The sequence below is a fragment of the Pyrus communis genome, chromosome 12, assembly GCF_041283825.1.
Source record: "Pyrus communis isolate YQ-2024b chromosome 12, ASM4128382v1, whole genome shotgun sequence".
NCBI classification, from domain to species: Eukaryota; Viridiplantae; Streptophyta; class Magnoliopsida; order Rosales; family Rosaceae; genus Pyrus; species Pyrus communis.
In genome coordinates, this window is record NC_142576.1 from 21,447,048 (window position 1) to 21,474,417 (window position 27,370).

The following is a 27,370-nucleotide window of genomic DNA, read 5'->3' on the forward strand; positions in this document are numbered from 1 at the left end:
TAACAATTAAATAAATAAAATATAAAATCTAGTAACGGTCTTAACCGACACTATATTTGTTAATAATAATAAAAATAGATCGACAACTGCATGCAATTTCAATTAATTCCAACTAAAATAAATTATATAATCAAAATAATAAATTTTAAGATCTAAATAAACATTAATGAAAATAAATAACAAAAACAATAGTGCCAAACTGTACATCTAACATTTCACATAAAATCCAAAAAGTCGTCCGTCGTAACAAACATTAAATCCGACATTACAAACATAACATAAAAAAACAAAAAGATAGAACAATTATAGTGTCGTATTTAACCGACAAGAAAAAGAACCAATTAAACTACCCAACCGAATCTGCGCCTGAACGTCGTCCAGATCCTTCTGCTTGAGAACCTTCTCCTTGAGATCCTCCTCCTTGAGATCCTCCATCTGATCCAAAAATCCTCGACAAGTCCACATCAAATCCAACACCTGCAAGCATTCCAGAAAACCCCCAGCTGGAACTTCAGGAAAAGATCCACTAGGAGCAGCCATCTCAGGTCGATATACTGGCACTTGATAAGGTGGCTGCTGCATGTATGGCATGGGCGGCTGCTGCATGTATGGCATGGGCGGCTGCTGCATGTATGGCATGGGCTGCGCAGGCATCGGATACACAGGATATGGAGGTTGCTGATTATGGCCAGCATACGGATATGCAGGGGGAGGCTGACTTTGGCCCGACTGTTGAGGAGGTTGACTCTGGCCTGATTGTTGGGTTCCCGGGCTATACGGTGGTTGTGGCTGAAATCTTTGAAAAAACCATGCAAACAACTGATTTTGTTTGTTCTCTAGGTCCGAAATCCGTTTATTATTATTTTCGTCCCTCATTTTCAACTCATTATTTTGAGTCATCAGCAACGCCATTGAACTCTTAGATGATCTCCTGGAGGAAATTGATGTAGAAGATGAAGAAGATGCATAAGACACCATATCAGGAGTCACACCATGACCGTATCCTCTGACTCTATTATGCCTCTCAGGACCCATAGTATCAACATAAACTTGGGTCCTAAGATCTTCACTATCCTCCTGGCCCGACTCAATCAATGTTTGCAGATTGCTCTCCATTGTTGACTTGCATTACAATTTTTAAAAACAAAAATTCAATCGTAAAACAGAAAAATAAGCTAAAGATAATAAACACTAATAAAATCAACTACTAACACGAAAAAATCTATTACCCCTGTACGCTCCGATGTTTCATCAATCCATGTTTTATCTTTTCGTGTATGACATTCACGAAAAAAGGTTACATGATCTGCTTCTTTCCCATGCTTCTTCCGCTTTATCAAAAATAAAATTTCATACAGACAACATAAGCAAACCTCATACTAAAAATAAATATAATTATTTAAAATTAATCATTTCTTCAAAATGTACAATCCATACATATTCTTCCCGCACTCTTGCAAAGGATTTTGTACCAATGGTATGGTTCATTGATTTCAATCCCCGATTAATCTTATTTTTTTCAGCAACCTCCTGAAAAAAAAAAACGAAAGAAAAAAAAAAGATTATATTAGGCAACTTTAAAGTTATAACGAAATAAATCGTGTAAGGTTTACCTTTGTTTTGTCTCTATTCCAATATGCCAACAAATCATCCCACTGGGCAGGAATCACATCAGGAGGAGGCTCGCTGCGCACCTCTTCTGCTCTTTTAGTATAATACTTTTTTTTAACTTATTTCTAAACTCTTTGTGCGCATGCTCTGCAATCTTAAGCGTCATATGACGGATCAAAGGCATTTTTACTATATCTGCATCTTCAAAAAAAATATTTCCCTACATACATAAAAACAAAAAACAAAAAAAATCACGCTAGTCAATTATTATTACAATCATTGACTTATTCTTCTATTTTCAACTAAAAATAAAAACACCTATACCTTTATTCTATTCCAGAAAGCTTCCTTATCTTCTTCTGTAACCTTACGCCAATCTTTCTCCAACGGCAGATTTCTATAGTCCCTAACCTCCGCTGCTACATGTTTTGAAAAAGCACTAGCATTATCACTAATGCATTTTCCGGACGAATCAAACGAACAAAGCTGTTTCGTCCATTTAGGAATTGAGGGTCCACGCCTCCGTTGAGATGTACCTTGTTAATACAAACACACAATTAAAAACCAGGAAACAAATGTATATTTTCAGTTTAGCAATAATAATAGTTCAAACACACACACAAAAAAATAAAAATAAAAACTGAGATTTATAACAATTCAAAAAAGAACCAGCATCACCCTCGTCCTCTTCCAAATGACGTTCTTCACAACGTTGATCTTCACGAGAACTATCCATAGCAAAATTTAATGGAAGGAGAAGGAATATGGCTGAAATGGGGGAAAAAGTAAGCCAGAAATGGGGGATAGAGACGAGAGACAGAAGTGGGGGATAGAGACGAGAGTGAGACAGAAATGGGGGATAGAGACGAGAGACAGAAGTGGGGGATAGAGACGAGAGTAGACCAGAAATGGAGTGGAATCACGGAAGAGATAGGAAATAAAGAAGATTAAATATGGATAATTGCATAGCGTCGAAATATGAACACTTTGCGTTGGTTAAAATCGACACAAGGTCTGACTCGACCTAACATACTTTTGACAGAAAGCCTACACACGTAACCTGACATCTTTAGGCAGAAAGCCTGACATACTTTTCAGTGGAAGACCATTGCGTCGGTTAAAACCGACGTTATGTGGCATAGTGTCGAAATAAGGACCCATTGCGTCGAAATAAGGACACATTGTGTCGCTTAAAACCGACACTATGTCTGACTCAACATGATTATAGCTTTTGACTGAAAGCCTGACAGTACCGTCTGACTCAACCATCATTATAGCCTGACATACTATGTCAGTACCGTCGAAATTAGGCCACATTGCGTCGGTTAAAACCGACGTTAAACTGACAGATTTTTATAACGTCGAAATAAGAACAAGTTTGTGTCGAAATAAGATAAAATTTGCGTCGAAATAAGAACAAATTTGTGTAGTGTCTCTGACAGAAAATCCATTGTAGCAGATAGTCTCGAAAATGTATAATTTTGCATCGGTTAAAGCCAATATAAGCATAATTTGACATGATAATGACTGACAAAGTCTTCCAACCCATTCCCCCGTGCAAAAAAACCGGGAAAATTCCCGCCCAACATAAAAAAAAAGTTTTAACTTACAAAAAAAAGAGAACAAGGATAAAAATAGAAACAAAAAAAAATAAAAAATTTTAATCCAAAATTAAAAAGTAATCAGTTATGTTATCTCATATAATATTTTAATAAATAAATTTATTAAGTTGAATCAATTTTTTTTGCACTGTAATTGTTATTTTAATTTGTTTTTATTTTGATAATTTTTTGTTGTTATTTACTAGAATGGATTAGATGAACATAATTTGAGTTGTTTTGAGAAAATGGAATGAATAATATTTATAAGCATTTATGTTAAATTAACAATATTAAATATAACATAAACTTATAATATTTAGTAATATAAGTATATATTATGGATTAGATGAGTATTTCTCAAAAGTTTAACTTTGATAACATTTGGTTGTTATTTACTATAATGGATTAGATGAGCATTTCTCAAAAGTTTAAACCTTGCCAATGTAACTCAAAGCTTGCATTTTATTCTTTTTACAAAATCATCAATTTTCATTGATCATCATCCATTGTATTCATATAGGTTCAAGGAGTGTAGCTGTAAAAAATCATCAAAATCGGGCTTACAATAACCGTTAAATCGTCATTTTTAGTTGATAACCGTCGAAATTTTTTGTCCCGTTACTTCATCCCAGAATGTTTGTTTTTTACGATTTTTTTCGTATACGATCTCGAATTATATACAAACATGTTTGACGGTTGGATCGTTGAAATTAGTTTCGTAGAATGCGTATCCCATCAAAACGATAGATTCACTAAGACTTAAGAGTTTATTCTTACTTTCATTAAGTATAACGTAAGATTTTGTGGTATCCACTAGTATAAATATTTTAATTTGAAGATCGAATTCATTCATTGTATTCATATAGGTTCAAGGAGTGTAGCTGTTAAAAATCATCAAAATCGAACTTAAAATAACCGTTAAATCGTCATTTTTCGTTGATAATCGTCGAAATTTTTTGTCCCGTTACTTCATCCCAGAATGTTTGTTTTTTGCGATTTTTTTCGTATACGATCTCGAATTATATACAAACATGTTTGACGGTTGGATCGTTGAAATTAGTTTCGTAGAATGCATATCCCATCAAAACGATAGATTCACTAAGACTTAAGAGTTTATTCACACTTTCATTAAGTATAACTTAAGATTTTGTGGTATCCACTAGTATAAATATTTTAATTTGAAGATCGAATTCATTCATTGTATTCATATAGGTTCAAGGAGTGTAGCTGTAAAAAATCATCAAAATCGGACTTAAAATAACCGTTAAATCGTCATTTTTTGTTGATAACCGTCGAAATTTTTTGTCCTGTTACTTCATCCCAGAATGTTTGTTTTTTGCGATTTTTTTCGTATACGATCTCGAATTATATACAAACATGTTTGACGGTTGGATCGTTGAAATTAGTTTTGTAGAATGCGTATCCCATCAAAACGATAGATTCACTAAGACTTAAGAGTTTATTCACACTTTCATTAAGTATAACTTAAGATTTTGTGGTATCCACTAGTATAAATATTTTAATTTGAAGATCGAATTCATTCATTGTATTCATATAGGTTCAAGGAGTGTAGCTGTAAAAAATCATCAAAATCGAACTTAAAATAACCGTTAAATCGTCATTTTTTGTTGATAACCGTCGAAATTTTTTGTCCTGTTACTTCATCCCAGAATGTTTTTTTTTTTGCGATTTTTTTCGTATACGATCTCGAATTATATACAAACATGTTTGACGGTTGGATCGTTGAAATTAGTTTCGTAGAATTCGTATAATAATTATATATATAATTATTATAGTTTTTAGGGGTGTAAAACTGTTAAATTAATGATTTATATATGTTGTAAAACTGTTAATAATTATAATAATTATCATTTTGCATGAAGTAATGTTTTATATATGTTGTTCCACTCCACCTCGCAAGAGGTTTTTTTTTTTTTTTTTTTTTTTTTTTTTTTTTTTTTTTATTACGGTGTAGCGCCTCTAAAAACGTCTTGCGTTAGATGTTCTTCATTCTAATAGCTAAAGCTATACCGTTTACGTATTGTGGCTAATTAATTGCATTAATGTCCAAAGTCAAGCTAACTCCCTTTCATTCGTTTTTTATTTATTCACGTTTTGACTATTGATGGCATTGGCTTCCTCTAAATTTCAACACCAAGAAAACTTCTTGTTTTTGTTAGGCTCTTTTTTCTCTAACGTTTCAGTTACTCAGTACTGAATTGCTTAACTATTTTTCTTTCTATTTTTTTTCCTTCTTTTTAGTATTTCTTCTCCATAGGCAGTGCATCTCACAAACATGCAGGGAACCAAAAAAAATAAAAAGGAACGAAAACCTAACAAAGAGGAAATTATTTATAATACATCCATGAAAATTAAAGAAAACCTTATGAGGAAATTAGAAGTCAAAACTATAAAAAAAAAAAAAAAAAAAAAAAAAAAAAACAAAGCATCATTATATAAGTAGAGAGTAATAACATGTACCTTTAAATTAGACAATTTATCTTCTTCCTACACCCACATAATTGGCTAGTTAGAATATTCATGTGTTATAATTATGAATAATTAATTGGCAAACATATTATAAAGGAAGAATATTGTCAAAGATAGATAGGATATGTAGGAGAGAAGAATGATAGGATATGTAGGATTATTATAGTTTTTAAAACTGTTAAATTATATACAATTATTACATATGATTCACAACATTGCGTCGAAATATGATAATAATGCGTCGCATAAAACCGACGTAAGGTTAACATTGCGTCGGAATAGGCTAAGGTTGTGTCGGTTAAAACCGACGCTAAGTCTGACACACATGACATATGCCGTCGGTTAAAAGCGACAGGAAACAAGAAAAAAAAAAAAAAAAAAAAACAGAAATATAATTTTATGATACGATATCATAGCATACAAAATGAAACAAAGTCTAATTAATACAAAAAATAATTAATATATTTATTCCCTGTCATCATCTGTTAACTCATCATCGGTATTGGCATGATTAACGAACCCGGTAGGCAACGCTAATGATTCAAGAAAGGGAGTCTCTTCCACGCCAACCCTTGTATGGAAATTTTCATTATCAAGAATTCGATCATCCAAGTTCGGCATGGCATAATCATCAATAGCATCACTATCCTCTAACATGTCAAATAAATCTCTTGGCTGAGTTCGAACAACTACGTGCCAATCTTTTTCAATCGTGTCCTCCACGTAAAATGCCTGTAATGCTTGTGATGCTAGTATGAAAGGATCCTCTTCAAATCCCAATTGATTGAAATTAACCATAGTAAATCCATATTGATCAGTCTTCATTCCTCGTGGACTTTCACTATTAACCCATTCGCACTTAAATAACATCACAGTTCGACCCCTATCTCCTGCTTCAGTAGGACCACAATATTTGACCTCGAACATATCTACAACTCTGCCATAACAATTCACTTGCCCAATTGCTCCAGGAACATTTGTAGGTACAAAGACACCACAATTTTGATTCTTATGCTTATCATCCACAAATTTTATACGAAATCTAAATCCATGAACAATTTGACTTTTGTATCTACTTACAACCCTACTAGGATAATTAGCTAGCCAATGCAAGTCTTGAGATATCAATGTGTCATTAGCATCATATCTTGAATTCATCTGTTATAAGTATGAAGATAAAAATTGACAGAATAACTATAAACATGTTATAATTAAAATGCAAAACAATAAATAAATAATATGATTGTTATATCAACTCACATGTTGCTTGAACCATTCTGGAAATTCTTTCTTGCTTAGCTCCTTAATTTGTCGCATAGTTAACCTTTCTCGACGATGTTTAGTTTTCAAGAATTCTTCATGTTGCCTACACAATTATGTCCAATTTAGATAATTATTTTTTCAAAGTTAAGAAAACCAATAAAACATTAAGACGTATGATTAAACGTTCTTACCTTCTACATGGGCTAACTTTATCACAATTATTTAGAATGTATCTATGGCACTAATCAAGAACATTTAGATCGAGCTCCACATTTTCTCCTGAACCCATATAACATCCTTTCGAGTCAAAAATTGATAACCCACCAGATACTCCACGTCCAATACCATCTTCATTTCGGCCTCTACGGGTACGACGAGACTCAACGTCTGTAAGATACATGGAACAAAATGACAAGCACTCATCCACCAAATATGCTTCAGCAATAGAACCTTCAGGACGACCCTTATTACGAACATAGCGCTTCAGTGTTTGCAAATACCTACAATTATAAAACGAAATACAAATTATTATAATTATTAATTAAAGTTATGACTACAATTGTAAAAAAATTATAAAAATTTATTCATTACCGTTCAATTGGATACATCCATCTATATTGAACAGGCCCTGCAAGAGCTGCTTCATCTGCCAAGTGAACTGGGAGGTGCACCATTATATCAAAAAATGCAGGAGGGAATATTTTCTCAAGTTGACATAATGTCAAGGCAATTCTTGAATTCAGTTGCTTAAATCCTTCCTCAGACTCCTTCTTACTACATAACTGTCTGAAAATTGCACTCAACTCTAATAAAACCATAGTAACAGCTTTAGGCAAAACCGGGCGTATTGCAAGCGGGAGTAATTGCTGCATTAAAACATGGCAATCATGACTTTTCAACCCATGTATTTTTCGTTCATTCACGTGCACACATCGCGACAGATTTGATGAATATCCATCTGGGACCCGAATAGTAGACAATACTTTACAAAACGCAGTTTTTTCTTCTCTTTTCAATGTGAACAATACTGGAGGTCGAAATGTTCTATTTCCTTCTCTACGTGGGTGTTGACTATGTCTTATGTTCAAGAATTCAAGATCTGCACGTGCCGCCAATCCATCTTTAGACTTTTCTATATCTAGCAATGTTCCCACCACACTGTCACATATATTCTTCTCGATATGCATAACATCAAGATTGTGTCTAATCAACATATGCCTCCAATAAGGTAGTTCATAAAAAATCGATTTCTTCTTCCACTGACTGTTACTACTTGTACTGCTCGAAGCTCTTCTTCTGCGTTGCCCAACTGAAGCATCTTTGTTTGGTTTTCCAAAAGTAAATCTCAATGTAGAAAGTTCTTCGAGACATTGTAAACCAGTCCACTGCCTTGGTGCACTACGATGCTCTCGACGACCATTAAAAGTGATGGTTTGCCTTCGAAACCTATGATTATCTTCAAGAAAACGTCGATGCCCCATATAACAAATCTTGCGACTCGCTGGCAAGTAAATAGATTCTTTATCATGCATGCAATGTGGACAAGCTTTATAGCCATGTGTACTCCATCTTGACAACATTCCATAAGCCGGAAAATCACTTATAGTCCATAACACGGCAGCCTTCATCGTAAAACTTTGGTTGGAATACGCATCATAAGTGGGAATGCCCACCTCCCACAACTCATTCAGCTCGTCAATCAATGGACGCATGTATACATCAATCTCTTTACCAGGACTGCGCGGTCTTGGTATTAACAAAGACAATAACAAATTTGGTTGCTTCATGCACATCCAAGGTGGCAAATTATAAACAGAAAGCACCACAGGCCATGTGCTATGATCATTCCTCATTTTCCCAAAAGGATTAAATCCATCACTGGCCAACCTTAATCGGACATTTCGAATTTCTGACGCAAAATCCGGATATAAATTATCCAAATGCTTCCATGCGGGAGAATCTAAAGGATGTCTCATAAACTCATCCTTAGGACATTCAGTTGCATGCCATCTCATATGTTCAGCCATATGCTTCGACATAAAAAATCGTTACAATCGTGGTTTTAAAGGAAAATACCACATAACCTTAGCTGCGACCTTTTTCCTCGAGCTATCCTCTGCATTGGTAATTTTATATCTTGATTTACCACAAACTGAGCACACGGTCAAATCTGAAGTATCTTTCCAATAGATCATGCAATCATTGGGACATGCATCAATTTTCACATACGACAGCCCCAAGTCATTTATAAGTTTTTTTGCCTTATAACAGGATTCAGGCAAACAATCCCCTTCAGGCAACATTCTTTTAATTAACTCCAGTAAAGTGGTGAAGATCTCGTCAGGCATTCCCGCTAAACACTTGATCTGATACAATCTTACAACTGCTTCCAATTTCTTAAACTCCTTACAACCTGGCCATAAATCTTTATCTGCCTCTTCAAGCAACTTAAAAAAAGTCTGCACCTCTTCTGGACGCCCTTCCCCAATAGGGGGTTCAGTAGATGGCCCAACACCTTCTTCTGTTAATGGTTGGACAAATACATCATTAAGAAAATCATGCATGCCAATCACCTCATCTCCTGTTTCTTCTTCTCCAATTCCCACATTTTGCTCTCCAATGTTTTGCTCGCCATGATGTCGCCAACAAGCGTTTTTATAATCTTTATCCATATCATACAATATGAGATGTTCAACAATGGTGTTCCTAACAAAAGTATATCGATTACAACATCTTTTGCAAGGACATCTAAACTTATCAGGACCAACACCATTTGCAACTGCTTGATCCAAAAACAAATTAATTCCAGTTGTATACGCTTCAAAATTTCGGGGTATTGTCAACCAACTCTTATCCATATTTTACCACTTTACGAAGGTAAAATATTACGTTGACACTAAGATGCCTACAATCTTTCAATCCCTATCATGTAGGCATAACTATCAAAATTTTCAATTTCTATCTTTCACCCCTCGAACTCTATCACGATTGCAATCTTTTAATTTTCAACACCTATTATAGTAAAAACAAATTAAAATAACAACAAAAAGTTATCAAAATTATGCTCATCTAATCCATTCTAATAAATAACAACCAAAAGTTATCAAACTTATCAAAATAACAACAAATTCAAATAACAATTAGAGTGCAAAAAAATTAATTAATATATTCTTGTATTCCTAAATATTATAAGTTTAGGTTATATTCTTATATGAAAGGTTATATTCTTATATGAAGGGATATTCTTATATTATAAGTTTAGGTTATATTCTTATGAAAGGTTATATTCTTATATTCTTATATTCCTAAATATTATAAGTTTAGGTTATATTCTTATTAGAGTGCAAAAAAAAAAAAAAATTAACATAATATATTCTTATATTACTCAATATTATAAGTTTATGTTATATTTAATATTGTTAATTTAACATAAATGCTTATAAATATTATTCATTCCATTTTCTCATAACAATTCAAATTATGTTCATCTAATCCATTCTAGTAAATAACAACAAAAAATTATCAAAATAACAATTAGAGTGCAAAAAAAAAAAAATTAACATAATATATTCTTATATTACTCAATATTATAAGTTTATGTTATATTTAATATTGTTAATTTAACATAAATGCTTATAAATATTATTCATTCCATTTTCTCATAACAATTCAAATTATGTTCATCTAATCCATTCTAGTAAATAACAACAAAAAATTATCAAAATAACAACAAATTAAAATAACAATTAGAATGACAAAATTAATTAATTCGACTAAATTTTTATTAATTTAACAAAAATAGTAGAATTTTATCTAAGTGCTTAAATTATAATTTTTAAATAAATAAACTTGTGTATTATACAATTTAAAAATTAAAGAAGTTAGTGATACAAACCTGATTTGTTGAAGAATTTCGACGTCAACAATTCTTTATGTACTCAACCAGCTCAAATAAATTTCCTACAAAAATAAATTGTAACTAAAAATTAAACATAAGAGGAGAAAATAAAAATATTATAAGCAAGAAAAACTTACTGTTGTGAAGAGGAACAAATGAAGTTTGAAAACCAAAGGAGAAAGCTGAAAGAGAGAGAACACGGGAGACTTTGTAAAAATTGGAAGAACGAATAAGAAAAGTGCAAGAGAAGAAAAAGAAAACACGGGGGAGAGCATATAAAGACCATCAATGTGTCGCTTACAACCGACACTGGTTTTCAAAATATATGTCGCTCAAAACCGACGCAGTATTTAAAATATTAAAAACAAGAATTAGTGTCGCCTAGAAGTGACACCCATAGTTTATGTCGCTTAAAAGCGACACTATTTTATTTAAAGCGACCCCAGTACTTAAAAATATTAAAATATATGTCGGTTATAAGCGACACTAAATTTTTACATTGGTTTAAAAGAGACATAGAAATTTTATGACGCTTATAAGCGACAGTAAATACGACATCATCTTCAGTGAGTGTCGCAAATCTCTTTTTCGCCACTATATAATATTAAACTGACGCAACAACTGACACTATTAGGTCCTTTTGTAGTAGTGAACTGCACAGAAAATACTAACAATCGTCAGCGAGGAAATGAGGAATCAAGGGAAATAAATGAAATCAGATTAATAGATTATATAACAAATTTGGAAATAAACTCAAAGATAAAAGTGGTTTGGAGAAAGTAACAAGTAATTAATATGCAAATAAGCGCATCGAAAGCAAGTAATCAGTACCTGTTTGAGGTGAGTTCATCAGCCAAACACTCTGCAAGTAATCAGTACTTGCATTACTTCTTCAATGCTACAACCAGGCTTGTCCTTGCTTTTAAAACGATTGTTTAGGCCTCCAAAATACCCACCAACTGTTTTATCACCTTGGCCACAGTTTCAGCTTTTTTTAATCTCTTCTTCTTTTTGGTCCTTTCCTGGGTTGAAGGTTGAACAGGAGAAGTGTTGAACTATAAGTATTTGAGCTGAAAAGTTTTAGAATAAGTTTGTTTAAATTGGTGTATCCACTTGTGCAAAATGAAGCAAAGTGTAAATGTCTAGTTTTGTAAAAGGGCCATGAGTGCCATGTGTTGATTGATCCATGAGATTAGAAAGATGTGTGTCTAGGATGAAATGTAGGAGTGTATGTGGTCCCAAGTAAAGGGCCTTCAGTTAATGTAAAAGCACGTTAGTGCTCCTTTTTGAAATGAGAAGAAATATTCCTCTGCACAACTTTCTGCAGTGTGAAGAACAAGAAACCGTTCGTTTTCTCCAGATTTTGTTCACTGTTTGTTTTCAGTGCAGTTCCATCAAAATCAAACTCTCGTTAATTCAAGTTACACTAACATGGCCTCAGAGCCTAGTTGGGTCTAACAATCTGGGCGTAAATCTGTGAAGCTATTTTTGAGCTCAATCGAAGCTCTCTTGAAGCTCTGTGAAAAGTTGTCGATTTAGATCAAAACATGTCTGGATCTCGAGGCTCGGAAGTGAGGACTCCAGTTTTCTCCGGTGAGAACTACGAGTTCTGGAGAATTAAAATGGCAACGATTTTCAAGTCCCTTGGTTTATGGAATCTGGTAGAGAAGGGGATTGCAACCTCAAATCCGAAGAAGAAGGAAGCTGGAGAAGCATCGGAGGATGATGGAGAAATGGTAGCTGTTCTGATGAAAGACGCAAAGGCTTTGGGAATCATTCAGAATGCAGTCTCGGATCAGATCTTCCCACGAATCGCCAATGCCGAGTCAGCTAAGATGGCATGGGATTTGTTGTACAGGGAGTATCACGGTGGTGATCAGGTACGATCTGTAAAATTGCAGAATCTTAGGAGAGAGTTTGAATATGCTAGGATGAGAGATGATGAGTCTTTATCTAGCTATCTTACACGGCTAAATGAGCTAATTAATCAAATGAGAACATTTGGTGAATCTCTGTCGAATGAGAGACTTGTGCAGAAGGTTCTGATTAGTCTGAGTAAATCGTATGATTCTATCTGTTTGGTTATAGAAAACACAAAGTGTCTAGAGACTGTAGAGTTGCAGGAAGTAGTTGCAATCTTAAAAAGTCAAGAACAACGGTTTGATCTGCATACTGTTGATACTACTGGGAAAGCATTCTCATCTTTCTCAGTGAGTTCAAAAGAGCAGAATAGGGGTGAAGGTCAATCTGGTTCATCTCAGTTCCAGAAAAATTGGAATAATAAGGGCAAGAAATGGGGTTCAAAACCTAAGTTTCAGCAGAAATTTCCTACTAATTCTGCACATAATGCACAGTCAATGGGGCAGACAGGTACAAAACCACAGTGCAGGGTATGTTCTAAGTTTCACTTTGGAGAGTGTAGGTATAAAGGGAAACCTAAATGCTATAACTGTGAAAAATTTGGTCACTGGGCTAGAGAGTGCACAGTAGGTAAATTAGTACAAAAGGCAAATAGTGCTAATCAGGTAGAGGTGACAGGGAACCTGTTTTATGCAAATAGCACAATCACTGAATCAAAAGTGAATGGAGAATGGTATGTAGACAGTGGTTGTAGCAACCATATGACAGGGGATTCTAAGTTGTTGATAGACATGAAGACAAATGTGGTTGGCAAGGTTCAAATGCCCACAGGGGAACTCATGAATGTAGCAGGTTTTGGTACACTTGTGATAGACACTAGCAAAGGCAGAAAATATGTCAAAGAAGTAATGTACCTACCTGGGTTGAAGGAAAATTTGTTAAGTGTGGGGCAGATGGATGAATACGGTTACTACCTGTTATTTGGGGGAAAGATGTGTAGTATCTTTGATGGACCTTCATTGGATTGTCTTGTACTTAAAGTTGAAATGAAAAAGAACAGGTGTTATCCTTTGACACTGATACCAAATGATCAGGTTGTACTGAGAGCAGGTATTTCTAAGTCTACTTGGATATGGCACAAGAGACTAGGCCATCTGCATTTTAGAGGTCTTCAACAGCTTAAGAACAAAGAAATGGTGCATGGTCTCCCTGTTTTAGAAGAAATGGATGAAGTTTGTGAAGGTTGTCAGTTTGGGAAACAGCACAGAGAGTGGTTTCCAAAGAATCAGGCATGGAGAGCAAGTAAACCTTTAGAATTGGTGCATGTAAATCTGTGTGGTCCTATGCAGAATGACTCTCTGGCAGGTAACAAATATTTCATGCTTCTTGTAGATGACTGTACAAGAATGATGTGGGTTTATTTCCTGAAATACAAGTCAGATGCATTGATCTGTTTTAGAAAATTCAAGTCCATGGTGGAATTACAAAGTGGCTTTAAGATAAAATGTTTGAGGAGTGACAGAGGGGGTGAATTCACATCTTGTGAATTCAACAAACTGTGTGAAGATGCAGGGATTCAAAGACAGTTATCTATGGCCTATACTCCACAACAGAATGGAGTAGTAGAGAGGAAGAACAGAGCTGTAGTTGAGATGGCAAAAGCTATGCTCCATGACAAAGGACTACCATACTACTTATGGGCAGAATCTGTACTCACAGCTGTCTACATATTGAATAGGTGTCCTACAAGAGCTCTTGGAGAAGTAACTCCATTTGAAGCATTCAGTGGTCGAAAACCTGGAATTGCACACCTTAAAATCTTTGGGTGTCTGTGTTATGTACACACACCAAATGAGTTGAGACAGAAACTAGATGCAAAGAGTGTCAAGGGCATATTTGTAGGTTATGCAACATGTGAAAAGGGGTACAGAGTGTATGATCCTCTTAGTAAAAAGCTTATACTCTCAAGAGATGTAGTATTTGATGAAAATGCAGCCTGGGAATGGAAGACAGCTCCTGAGAACTATGTAACTGTGTTTAATCCTAGTGAGTTATCTGTGCAGCCTAAATGTATCTCATCAGAGACAACTCCAGAGGAAAATGATTATGCTCTGTCACCAAATCTGGCATTTTCTCATGAATCTGTAAGTGATGTGGACAGCAGCATGAGAAGGACTCAAGCTTTTGATCACACTCCATTGAAATGGAGGAATCTAGATGATGTGTTGGCACAATGCAATCTCTGTATTATGGAACCTGAAAAATTTGAAGAGGCAGCCAAAGATGAAGCATGGATGAAGGCTATGCAAGATGAACTGTCAATGATTGAGAAGAATGCAACATGGGATCTGGTGAACAGACCAAGTGATAAACCTATAATTGGGGTTAAGTGGGTGTTCAAGACCAAGCTTAATCTCGATGGGACAGTGCAAAAGCATAAGGCTAGGCTGGTAGCCAAAGGATATGCTCAGAAACCAGGTGTGGATTACAATGAAACGTTTGCACCTGTAGCTAGACTGGATACAATTCGGACTCTAATTGCTTTGGCAGCTCAGAAAAGTTGGAAATTATACCAACTAGATGTGAAATCTGCTTTTCTGAATGGAGTTCTTGAAGAAGAAGTTTATGTAGAACAACCAGATGGTTTTGTGATCAAGGGGAGTGAAGACAAGGTATACAAGCTTTATAAAGCTTTGTATGGCCTAAAACAGGCGCCAAGAGCCTGGTATAGTGAAATCGATACCTATTTTGCTCACTGTGGGTTTGTGAAAAGTCAGAGTGAAGCTACTCTTTACATCAAAGCAAGGGGAGGAGAAATTCTGATTGTTTCAATCTATGTGGATGACATAGTGTATACTGGAAATAGCACTGAGATGTTGAAGGAGTTCAAGGAAGACATGATGACAAAATATGAAATGACAGATTTGGGGCTTCTTCATCATTTCCTTGGTATGGGAGTGATTCAAACTCACACAAGCATATTTATCCACCAAAGGAAGTACGCTGTCTCTTTGTTAGATAAGTTTGGATTGAGTGAGTGTAAATCTGTGTTCACACCTCTGGTTTCTTCAGAGAAGTTATGCAAAGATGATGGCAGTGGTTCAGCAAGTGAGGAACAGTATCGAAGAATTGTGGGAAGTCTGTTGTATCTCACAGCAACCCGACCAGATATAATGTATGCTGCAAGCCTTCTAGCTCGATTCATGCACTGCCCTACAAATAAACATCTTGGAACAGCCAAAAGAGTGCTTAGGTACATCAAGGGAACTCTAGACTATGGTTTGGAGTATGAAAAGGGAAAGAATGCAATGCTAATCGGATTATGTGATAGTGACTGGGGAGGATCTGTTGATGATAGCAAGAGTACTTCTGGTTATGCATTTTCTTTTGGCAGTGGGGTGTTCTCATGGGCCTCAGTGAAGCAGAATTGTGTAGCACTCTCTACAGCAGAAGCAGAGTACATCAGTGCCTCTGAAGCAACTGCTCAAGCCATTTGGCTTAGATTTGTTCTTGAAGATTTTGGTGAGATGCAAACTGAAGCAACTCCAATGCACTGTGATAATACAGCAGCAATTGCAATTACTAAAAATCCTGTTTTCCATCAGAAAACCAAGCACATTGACAGAAGGTATCATTTTATCAAGAATGCACTCCAGGAAGGGACAATCGATTTGGTGTACTGTCCAACAAATGAGCAGGTGGCAGACATATTTACTAAGGCTTTGTCTAAGGATCGGTTCAACTATCTTCGAGATATGCTTGGTGTGAAATCAGCTCAAAACTTAAAGGGGAGTGTTGAACTATAAGTATTTGAGCTGAAAAGTTTTAGAATAAGTTTGTTTAAATTGGTGTATCCACTTGTGCAAAATGAAGCAAAGTGTAAATGTCTAGTTTTGTAAAAGGGCCATGAGTGCCATGTGTTGATTGATCCATGAGATTAGAAAGATGTGTGTCTAGGATGAAATGTAGGAGTGTATGTGGTCCCAAGTAAAGGGCCTTCAGTTAATGTAAAAGCACGTTAGTGCTCCTTTTTGAAATGAGAAGAAATATTCCTCTGCACAACTTTCTGCAGTGTGAAGAACAAGAAACCGTTCGTTTTCTCCAGATTTTGTTCACTGTTTGTTTTCAGTGCAGTTCCATCAAAATCAAACTCTCGTTAATTCAAGTTACACTAACAAGAAGGTGTTTCAGCATCGACAATGGCCTGAGTCCATTATCATTATATATATCATTATTGGAGCTTTCTAGGCATTATTATTCATAAAACCTTGTGAGGGGGCCCTGCACCTTCCCCTATAACAGCTCATTCTTTAAACAAAATGTCCAGTTGATATGAAGACACATTCTCCGTTGATTTGAGAAAATATTTCTCTCCTTCACTTTTATATCCCACGACTAATCGCTTGCAATGATAGTTTGGCCCCTCTATGGATCCGCCGCCGCGTGCCACTTCCCCACGTCGAGCCAATGGCTGCTTCTGCTTTCTAACAACTTAACTTTCCCGTCGAGTAGGCTTCAGAAGGCTGCTACTGAGAAGGTGTTGGTGCATGTTGACAAATGCAGTATATTGTTGTGATTAGTTTCCCGTAGATATTGTTCTTTTCATTTTACCTGTCTTTTTTGTACTTCTCAAACCCCTGGGATGAATATTTAAGGCATTTTGTTTGAACTTTTGTGTCATGGCCTGTTTAATTTTTGTTCATATATTGGTGACTAAACTTTCAATCTGGTTTAATTTTTGGTCCTAAACTATAAATTTGTGAATTGAGATCCATGTTAACCAAACGTGGACTTTTGGTCCCAAATTTTAATTTCCATTTAACTAAGGGGTTGTTTGATAATTAATCATTTCGCTTTCAATTTTCACTTTTTTTATTATTTAAAAAAAAATAATCTTATTTGGTAACTTCTTTTCGTTTTCAGTGTTTAAAAAAAATGAAAACTGAAAATCAAAATCTGAAACTACTTCCTTAAGTTTTCACTTTTAGATTTTCAGTTTTCATTTTTATAAAAACTGAAAATAGTTACCAAATTCGTTTTTCAAAAAAGTTAAAATTGGAAATCAAAGACTAAATTTGAAAACTGTAAATCAAATAGTTATCTAACAGTGCTTAAATAAATAAATAAAAGTAAGGACAAAAACAGCATTCATCATCATCGTGCATGACCTGTGGGTGTAAACTGAAGAAACTTAGCTTCTTGCACTCACAAAGAAACGAACTCAAAATGGTTCAACCAAGTATCAAAGTTAAATAAAGTATTTAGGAACTTATTCATAATCTCTCTCACACATCGATCCTTCTTTATTTTTCTACATAAGGAGGTCTGTAGAAAAAAGAAATCCTATATCCACAAATACAAGGACTGTACCTAAATATTACTTCCTCATGTAAGTAGGAGAAAATCCTAATTCGACAAGTAGATCTAAATCTCCATGGATATTGTTTCCTTTTTAAGGTAGGAGATTAGATCTATATAATGCCAAATGATTTGAGGAAGGTCGAATAAATATTTTATCATTCTCCAACAGAAAGAATCTGTCCAAACGATGCTGACGTTACAAGAAGCGACTGCAGTTGTTGGCCACAATAGTGGTGTGGCGGTCATGGTGGCCCTGGGGGAATGTTGGTGGTGCGGTGGCGGTTGCAACGAAAGTCGAGTAAATAACCACCACCTATATGCCAGTGAAGCTGGGGATATTGTTGTTAGTCTGGATTTTGTGAAGGAGATGATGGAGGATTTCAAGAACCAGAAAACATTACACCCACGACAAGCTTTCCAAATCATCTCACAGACGAAAGAACTGTTGCGAGCCCTGCCGTCCCTGGTTGATATAAGTGTTCCTGCTGGCAATCACATTACTGTCTGTGGCGATGTGCATGGTCAGTTCTATGATCTGGTAAATATTTTCGAGCTCAACGGGCTTCCATCGGAGGAGAATCCGTATCTGTTCAACGGAGATTTTGTCGACAGGGGATCTTTTTCTTTGGAGGTAGTCCTAACGTTGTTTGCATTCAAGTGCATGTGTCCATCAGCGATACATCTCGCGAGAGGAAACCATGAGACAAAGAACATGAACGTGATATATGGTTTTGAGGGGGAGGTCCGGTCGAAGTTAGGTGAAAATTTTGTGGAGTTGTTTGCTGAAGCGTTTTGCTGTTTACCGCTGGCTCATGTAATCAACAGCAAGATTTTTGTAACGCATGGCGGTCTTTTCAGTGTCGATGGAGTGAAATTGAGCGACATTAGAGAGATAAATAGGTTTTGTGAACCTCCGCAGGAAGGGTTGATGGGTGAATTGTTGTGGAGTGATCCTCAAGCTACGCCCGGAAGAGGCCCGAGCAAGCGAGGTTCAGGTGTTTCTTTTGGCGGCGATGTAACAAGACGATTTTTGCTGGAAAACAATTTAAGTTTAGTTGTACGATCTCACGAACTGAAGGACGAGGGATATGAGTTTGAGCATGATGAAAGACTCGTCACAGTTTTTTCTGCTCCGAATTACTGTGATCAGTTCGGTAACAAGGGTGCCTTTATTCGTTTCGAAGGACCAGATTTGGCTCAGATTTTTACTTTCTCAGAAGTGCCACATCCCGACGTCAAGCCAATGGCATACGCAAATAAATTCCTTCTATCCGCTATCCGACGACAACTTACCGGTTGAGTACAACTTTGCTTCAGAAGGCTACTAGAGATGGTGGTGCTGCACGTCGAGTTGTTTTGTTTTTCATTTTACCTGTCTTTTCTTGTACTTGAACCCTAGGACGAACATTTCAGGCATTTTCTGTGAAATCTTGTGTTCTTGTGCTTGCTCGGAAGCCTGGTCACGATGAAATGTACCAATCAACAAGGGGTGTCGACGTGTTGTCTATTCATTTTCAATCTTTTACACAACGTAAAAATCAAGTTTAGTTAATCACGACCTAAAAAAGCTGGAAAACTCCCCTGATACCGCCAACACTGCCCCTACCAACCTCCGAAAGGACGGTGGGTGGCGGTAGGGGCATCGTACCATGGTGGGCGCCTGCCCCGAGCGGTAGTTGCACTTCCACCATGGCAACACTTCCAAAAGAATCAGGTGAGTCTCCAAGTAACGACCATTGCAAGTGCGAAATGATTATCAAAAGTTCAAAAAGCATAATATTAATAAAATTCAAATCATCCGCAACACAATCCAAACTAAAGGATAACTGGTTTCATAACATAAATGACAGAGACATGTCTCACAGCCCCTTAACGGTTGGCCTTGGCAACTCTTTCGATCTCATCCTTCTTGATTGCATAACTGCACATAAAACACGACTAATCGTCAGCGAAGAAACAATGATACAAGTGTGCGTTTATTCGTTTCGAAGGACCAGATTGCGCTCAGATATTTACTTTCTCAGCAGTGCCACATCCCGACGTCAAGCCAATGGCATACGCAAATAACTTCCTTCCATCCTCTGTCCAACAACTTTCCGGTTGAGTACAACATTGCTTCGGAAGGCTACTAGAGAAGGTGGTGCTGCATGATGATAATTCCAGTTTCTTTCATTTACCTGTCTTGTACTTCTCAACCCTAGGACGACGATTTCAGGCATTTCTGTGAAATCTTGTGTTCTTGTGCTTGCTCGGAAGCCAGGTTCGCGATGTAATGTACTAATCAACTAGGGGCGTCGGTTATTCATTTTCAATCTTTTACACATAATGTAAAAATCAAGTTGAGTTAATCACGACCTAAAAAACATGGTAAAACTCCCCTCCTGCCTCCAACACCGCCGAAGTTACCAACCTCCGAAAGGAGTGGGTGATGAGGGGCATTATACCATGGCCGGCGCCTGCCCCAAGAGGTAAGTGCACTTCCACCATGGCAACCCTTCCAAAAGAATCAGGTGAGTCTCCAAGTAACGACCATTACAAGTGCGAAATAATTATCAAAAGTTCAAAAACCATAATCTTCATAAAATTCAAATCATCCGCATCCAACGCTATAAAATTACACAATCCAAACTAAAGGATGACTGGTTTCATAACATAAATGACAGAGACATGTCTCACATTTGAAGCTTAATCCGACAACTTCTACATAGTGATTAAACAAAACACATACAAAATTCTCCCTGCTGCATAAAACTTCTTCGCAGCCCCTTAACGGTTGGCCTTGGCAACTCTTTCGATCTCATCCTTCTTCTTGATTGCATAACTGCACATAAACACGACTAATCGTCAGCGAAGAAACAATGATACAATGGAAAGAACATAACTTTAACAGAAATAACAAACTCAGATGAAAGAGCTTTGGAGAAAATAAGGTGTAATAGGCAAATAAGCGCATTACCTGTTAGAGGAACCTTTGGCAGCATTAATAAGTTCATCAGCCAAACACTCAGCAATAGTTTTAACGTTCCTGAAAGCAGACTCACGAGCACCAGTTGTGAGGAGATAGATAGCCTGATTCACACGTCTCAGAGGTGAGATGTCCACAGCCTGACGCCTAACCACTCCAGCAGATCCAATACGAGTTGCATCTTCACGTGGACCACTGATTGGCACAAAGAAATAAAAACAGGATATACAAACATACAGAATTGAAAGAAGAAGAATGGTCATATCCCTTGTAATCCAAACAGATAAAAATCAACATTTAATCAGGAAAACTATATTAAAGGGCACATGAGCATCCGCCCAAGCATCAAACAAGGGACTAACCAAAAGCACAACATATCTTATTACTATGAGAAAGATATTAACATATTATTTTTTTCAAATTATTATTATTAAGGGGATGGGGGCGTTACAAACCTAGGACTCATGGGTGGAAACCCAACACACTATCCACTAGGATATTGGTGCACATGCAAGATATTAACGTAATTGCGTATGTACCTGTTAACGACAGCATCAACAATAACTTGGATTGGGTTTAGATCAGTTAGCAAATGGATAATTTCCATCGCGTGCCTAACAATCCTGACAGCCATGAGTTTCTTTCCATTGTTTCTCCCATGCATCATGAGTGAGTTTGTAAGCCTCTCCACAATAGGACACTGAGCTTTCCTGAATCGTTTGACCGAGTATCTCCCAGCAGTGTGAGGTACATAAGTTGCATGCTTAGAAGGTGCAACTCCAATGTAATCCGCCAGTGAAATGTCACTGACCTACATGTTAAAATTATACGTTATCATTTCACATAAATAAGGGAAATAGATGTGATGAAGAATCACATAAAAAAATTAGTCCATACATTAGAAGATGCAAAACAATAAAATTAACAAGCTTTTGTCGACAAAATCCTTTTTCAGCATCTAAACAAAACAAAAAACAATTTGAGGTGTAAAAACCAATCAATCAACAGAAACACTTAATAGCGAGGAAAAGATGTAAGACACACATGGAATAAAAGAAAACATACATAAATGCTGGCTTTATCATTATAAATTTGAAAATCACAGTAAAAACAATATCAGCATATTCAGGATGACACAACATGCATGTCACCAAAACAAGTGCAACAAACTTTAGCCCACCTTGTTAGACATACAGTGAATCTAACTCTTGACAGCCACAAGGAGGACGCATAGATTTCTAAACACCTAAAAGATCAAATCCAACACATATATTGATGTTGACTCACACCTCCGTCATGTTACTTACAACTACCCAACAAAGAAACGAACACAAAGAGGCCTACAGTGAATTTAACACAAGACGGTCGCATGGAGGCCACACGCAATTCTAAACATTTAAAAAAACAAATCCAATAAATCCATTGAGGTTGAGGCAGAAACCCGTCATGTTACTTACAACTACTCAACAATGATACGAACATAAACGTTGTCTTTGTTGCTATCCAACGATAAGTATATTCTAAAACGGAGTATAATAGCTCAAACCTACCTACATTAAACCTTTGTAGCTGTAAACATACATGTTGAAGAAAACCTTATTTCATCTAAATCATCACAGATAAGAGAAAAATATAATTCTATAAGTCAAATAATAAAATCCAGAAACCTGGACATCATCAAAGCTCCACTTGTTGAACAGCTTCACGTCATAGTGAGGGTCCGTTGGTTCGGCTACAGGAAGAGGTATATCAGCAGCAGCCATGGTTCTGTTCAGTATAAACACAATTAAAGCTAGGAAAGTCTGAGCATTGACGCGATAAGCCATTGGTACAATAAAAAAAAAATTGTAAAAAAATTTGGTAATAGCTGCCATTAAAACCAAGCTGCAATGTAACATGCTGATAAAACCAGAAAATGAGATTGCATAAACAATTACAGTCCCTCAAATGCTTCAAATTTGAATAAATTATAAAAAAAAAAAAAAAATTGGGAACCCTAACCCATGTTTCTACTAATCAAGCAATGAAATTGATGTAAATAAAATTCCAATAAAAATAAAAGGGGAAAAGGATACAAATCAGTAAATCCCTAACTTAATCACCTTAGTACCGTGAACCCTAATTTCCCATTTCAATCAACATACCAACTAAAAATTCAAATCTAATTCTAATTGAAGGAATAGCCTAATGATAATTAAATCCAGTTTCACAGTAAGTACAAGATGCTATGCGAAACTTACGCTATCAAAGACGGGAAGCGGCGGAGGTGGGTGAGACAGAAGAGGATTGACCGGGAGGTTCGAGTTTCAGACGAGTGAGCGAGAGGTGCCGGGGAAAGCGTGCTGAATCACTGAAGACTAGGAAACGGCGAAGAGTGAGAGGAAGAGGATCTTTTAATCAGCTAGGGCTTTGGATCTCCGGTCGGGTCTAGTTTACCTTTCTTCTTATTTTGTTGGCCAAATTTCAGTTTTGCTCCCTATAGTTTTATTGAATTTCAGTTTTGGCCCTTGTGGTTTCAATTGTATCAATTTTAGTCCTTGTACTTTTGCAAATGATGCAACTCAAAGACACGCTATATATATATATATATATATATATATATATATTTTTATCTATTTGCTCTTAAATTACTAAAATGCCCATGCATCAAAGTGACACATGCTTTTTCTAGTTTAGTAGTTAACTGACAGGATGAAAAATGTAACGTGTCATTGAATTGCGTAGTTTGAGAAACTACATGAAATAAAATTGAGATAATTGGAACCATAGAGATTAAAAGTGAGCTTCAACTAAACTATAAAGACCGAAAATCCTAACTTCCAGATTACACTTTATCAATGTGATGGAAAGCAATCATTTTTAAGAGGAGAATAGATGACGGTGAACCCACATTAAAATGTACATGTATAATTGTTTTTCATCACTGGGATAAAACACCGTACGCATATTCTTCACCCACTCAATTTTTCTAAACTGCAAAAACCTATGGTTCTAGTGTTTTTCCAACTTTTATTATTTAAATTTAAACTTTTCACGAGATTTTATACGATTATGTTCTTGTTTTTGCAACTTTCTTACCCCGAGTGGACATACATACAACTAGTTCAGTGGGGCTGTTTTGTCAACAGCTACTAAAGTTTTGAAAATTTACCATTCAAATGTAACATAATTCAAATAAAATTCAACTCAACAAGAATAATTGAGATCTTCATAACAAAAAAATTGACGCGCAATTCTCATGCTCTAGGGTGAATCCGACAACTTCTTAAGCAACAATCGAATAAACAAAACGCAGACAAAACTCCCGCTTCATAAAAATTTTCGGCAGCTCCTTAACGGTTGGCCTTAGCGACTCGTTCGATCTCATCCTTCTTCTTGATTGCGTAACTGCACAAAAAGGAGCACAAATAAGTCAGGAAAGAAACCAATGAATCGAGGGAAACAAATGAAAAAAGCACAGAAATAAGAGTTTAGAGAGAAAATAACGAGTAATAGGCAACGTGCATATGAAACAAGTCGTCACTACCTGTTAGAGGAACCTTTGGCAGCATTAATAAGCTCATCAGCCAAACACTCTGCAATAGTTTTGACGTTCCTGAAAGCAGACTCACGAGCGCCGGTTGTGAGGAGATAGATAGCCTGATTCACACGTCTCAAAGGTGAAATATCCACAGCCTGACGCCTAACAACTCCAGCAGATCCAATACGAGTTGCATCTTCACGTGGACCACTGGTCAGTAGAAAGAAGACATACAACAGAAGAATTAGAAAAAGTTGTCAAAGATACAAGTAATTACAAGGCAAAATATGTTACTACTATGAGACAGATATTAACGTATTCCCGTCCATGTACCTGTTAACAACAGCATCAACAATAACTTGGATTGGGTTCAGATCTGTTAGCAAATGGATAATTTCCATTGCGTGCCTAACAATTCTGACAGCCATGAGTTTCTTTCCATTGTTTCTCCCATGCATCATGAGTGAGTTTGTAAGCCTCTCCACGATAGGGCACTGAGCTTTCCTGAATCGTTTGACAGAGTATCTCCCAGCAGTGTGAGGTACATACGTTGCATGCTTGGAAGGTGCAACTCCAACATAATCCGCCAGTGAAATGTCACTGACCTATATGTTGCACATCACATAGTATAAATAGTAGATGTGAGTAAAACAAATTAACCAAGTCAAATGTCACTGACCTAAATGTTTCACATCACAGAGTATAACATGTTTATATTTAAACCGAGCGCAATGACGTTTTAGGATTCATACAGCCGACCCCACTTAGTGGGATAAGGCCTTGTTGTTGTTGTTGTTGGTTTGTAAATTTACAGAAATACACGCTAAAATCATAATTACAACAAACTTAGCCTATGACTTTCACTGTAGGCCATAAAGATATCTAAATTTTTTTTAAACCAAGACGACAACCGACATGAAAATGCAAAACGAATACATAACCTATGGTGACCCACTACAGGTCCACTCTAAAGCATTATCAATATCCACACGAAACCTAATGTACCTCTGAACATAAACAATCAGGAACTTAAGTCCAGCTGCACTTAGTTTTACCAAACTCAGCCTTGCTTTATCAAATTCATCATATATTTTGGAAAATTAGAGCACAAAGTCCAATCAAAAAAGCCAGAAACCTGGACATCATCAAAGCTCCATCGGTTGAAGAGCTTCACGTCATAGTGCGGCTGTGTAGGTTCCAGCACCGGAGCAGCTATATCAGCAGCGGCCATGGTTTCTGTATAACAGCAATTCAAGCTACAAAAGTTAGAAAATCAGCTCTAAACCCTAGTTGATTAAATTTGAAACACCTTCACCCTGCAAATGAGATTACATAAATTTGATCACTATTGGACACTGTCCGCCTCAAATGTTCCAAATATTGAACAAATAAAATAATTATGGGTTCTTAACAGTTAATACATATTATACAAATCAAGTGGTAAAAATCAGATAAATAAAATTAGCAAGAAAATTAAAAATTGAAAAAGGGCATAAATCACTAGCTTAATCACCTTAAACCAAAATTTATATTCTAAATTTCGTATTTCAATTCAGAAATTGAAAATGCAAGCTTAATTCTAAATAAATGGGAAACACTACAAAGCATTAAGAGTAAAAGATATAAATAAAAAAAATAAAAAAAAACATTAGCAATTGACGAAAGGAAGTTACACTGGTGGTGGGTGAGAGGGATGAAGACTGACCTGGAGGTTGGAGTTTCAGAAGAGAGTGAGAGAGACAGAGCGTGAAGAAGCAGACAATAAAAATGGCGCCGCGATGTGCAGTGCTGAATCGCTCGAGACGAGGGAACGGCGCAGGGCAAGGAGGTGAAACAAAGGAAATAGTTCTGAATCAACTAGGGTTTGGGTTAGGTTTACTCTTTTACCCTGCGTTATTATGGAATTTATTTCACATCACCCATGATTCTCTATATAAAATATACATTAAAAATTGGTCGATGAAGTTATAGTTTTCTCAATTTACATCATGTATTAAAATTGTATTAATTTTACGTCATTGATCGGATTAATTATCTAATCTTCATTAAATTGATGACATATTGTGAGTGAAATCCTATATGAGTTAACGTGAAAACCACATGTGCACCAGATAGGCAAAAAAAAATTATCAACTTAATAAAAATTAGACAATCAGAAACCAAAAATAAAAGTAAATTGATACAATTTTAAAACTTCGTGGTAAATTTTGAGGCTTTGAGCAAATTAGAAACTCGTAACATTCTTTAATCAAACCAACCTCTTTCGTAATCGGAGAAATGTCAAAGCGAGCCAGTCGATAGGCACTTCATTCGTTTGTCGACAAACACCAGAAAATCCAGCAGACGTGTTTTGTTAATGACTGTAACTAAATCAGAAAGAAAAAATTATTTGAAGGACCAAAATGTGAGAACTCCAAAAAATTTAAGGGCCAAATATGATATTTAGCACTCTCCTTGGAATTGGGATGACCACGTGAATTTTATCAAAATTTGAGGTCTTTTTGTTGCTTATTTGCTTCCAACCATAGCACGTAGTTGTTCTACTATTCCGAGTAACTTAGGGCGTGCTTAATGACCTCATAACACATCAAATCCGCCCAACAGTGGTGCAGAGACTAGAACACCTTTGCCCACTCAACTCAGGCTCCGTCATACTACCAATAACCTTAACACCATGCTGAGTGACAGCCGACACTTCACGACTCGATGGCTCTTCTTTGTTGCTTGAATCGCTTCTCACCAGATATTTGCATTCACCGAGTGTTAGAACCAGAATCATATGATGTATATTCTCTTGCAAA

At 36.2% G+C, this 27,370-nt stretch overlaps 3 protein-coding genes and 2 pseudogenes across 4 annotated transcripts; 1 reads left to right on the forward strand and 4 right to left on the reverse strand.

Moving 5' to 3' along the window:
• Positions 1–6,167: 6,167 nt before the first annotated feature.
• LOC148692480 (uncharacterized) lies at positions 6,168–7,019 on the reverse strand. The gene is made up of 2 exons (XM_088682137.1): positions 6,963–7,019; positions 6,168–6,860 (listed from the first exon to the last, which is right to left on the reverse strand). The coding sequence occupies exons 1-2, from the start codon at positions 7,017–7,019 to the stop codon at positions 6,168–6,170; spliced, it is 750 nt and encodes a 249-aa protein (XP_088538263.1).
• A 187-nt stretch (positions 7,020–7,206) lies between these two features.
• On the reverse strand, positions 7,207–9,823 carry LOC148692481 (uncharacterized; annotated as a pseudogene).
• An 8,448-nt stretch (positions 9,824–18,271) lies between these two features.
• On the forward strand, positions 18,272–19,384 carry LOC137744536 (serine/threonine-protein phosphatase 5 pseudogene; annotated as a pseudogene).
• A 1,249-nt stretch (positions 19,385–20,633) lies between these two features.
• LOC137745320 (small ribosomal subunit protein uS7) lies at positions 20,634–23,494 on the reverse strand. 2 transcript variants are annotated; one of them, XM_068485263.2, is made up of 5 exons: positions 23,341–23,494; positions 22,717–22,816; positions 21,589–21,860; positions 21,041–21,244; positions 20,634–20,905 (listed from the first exon to the last, which is right to left on the reverse strand). In XM_068485263.2, exons 2-5 carry the CDS (start codon positions 22,810–22,812, stop codon positions 20,851–20,853), a joined length of 627 nt encoding a protein of 208 aa, XP_068341364.2. In that variant the 5' UTR covers positions 22,813–22,816; positions 23,341–23,494; the 3' UTR covers positions 20,634–20,850. The 2 variants fall into 2 exon arrangements, with proteins under 2 accessions (XP_068341364.2, XP_068341363.2); XM_068485262.2 differs by having other exon boundaries at positions 23,290–23,463.
• Positions 23,495–24,152: 658 nt separating this feature from the next.
• Positions 24,153–26,914, reverse strand: LOC137745321 (small ribosomal subunit protein uS7). Its single transcript, XM_068485264.2, has 5 exons — positions 26,275–26,914; positions 25,705–25,805; positions 24,903–25,174; positions 24,576–24,779; positions 24,153–24,436 (listed from the first exon to the last, which is right to left on the reverse strand). The coding sequence occupies exons 2-5, from the start codon at positions 25,798–25,800 to the stop codon at positions 24,382–24,384; spliced, it is 627 nt and encodes a 208-aa protein (XP_068341365.1). The 5' UTR covers positions 25,801–25,805; positions 26,275–26,914; the 3' UTR covers positions 24,153–24,381.
• Positions 26,915–27,370: the final 456 nt, after the last annotated feature.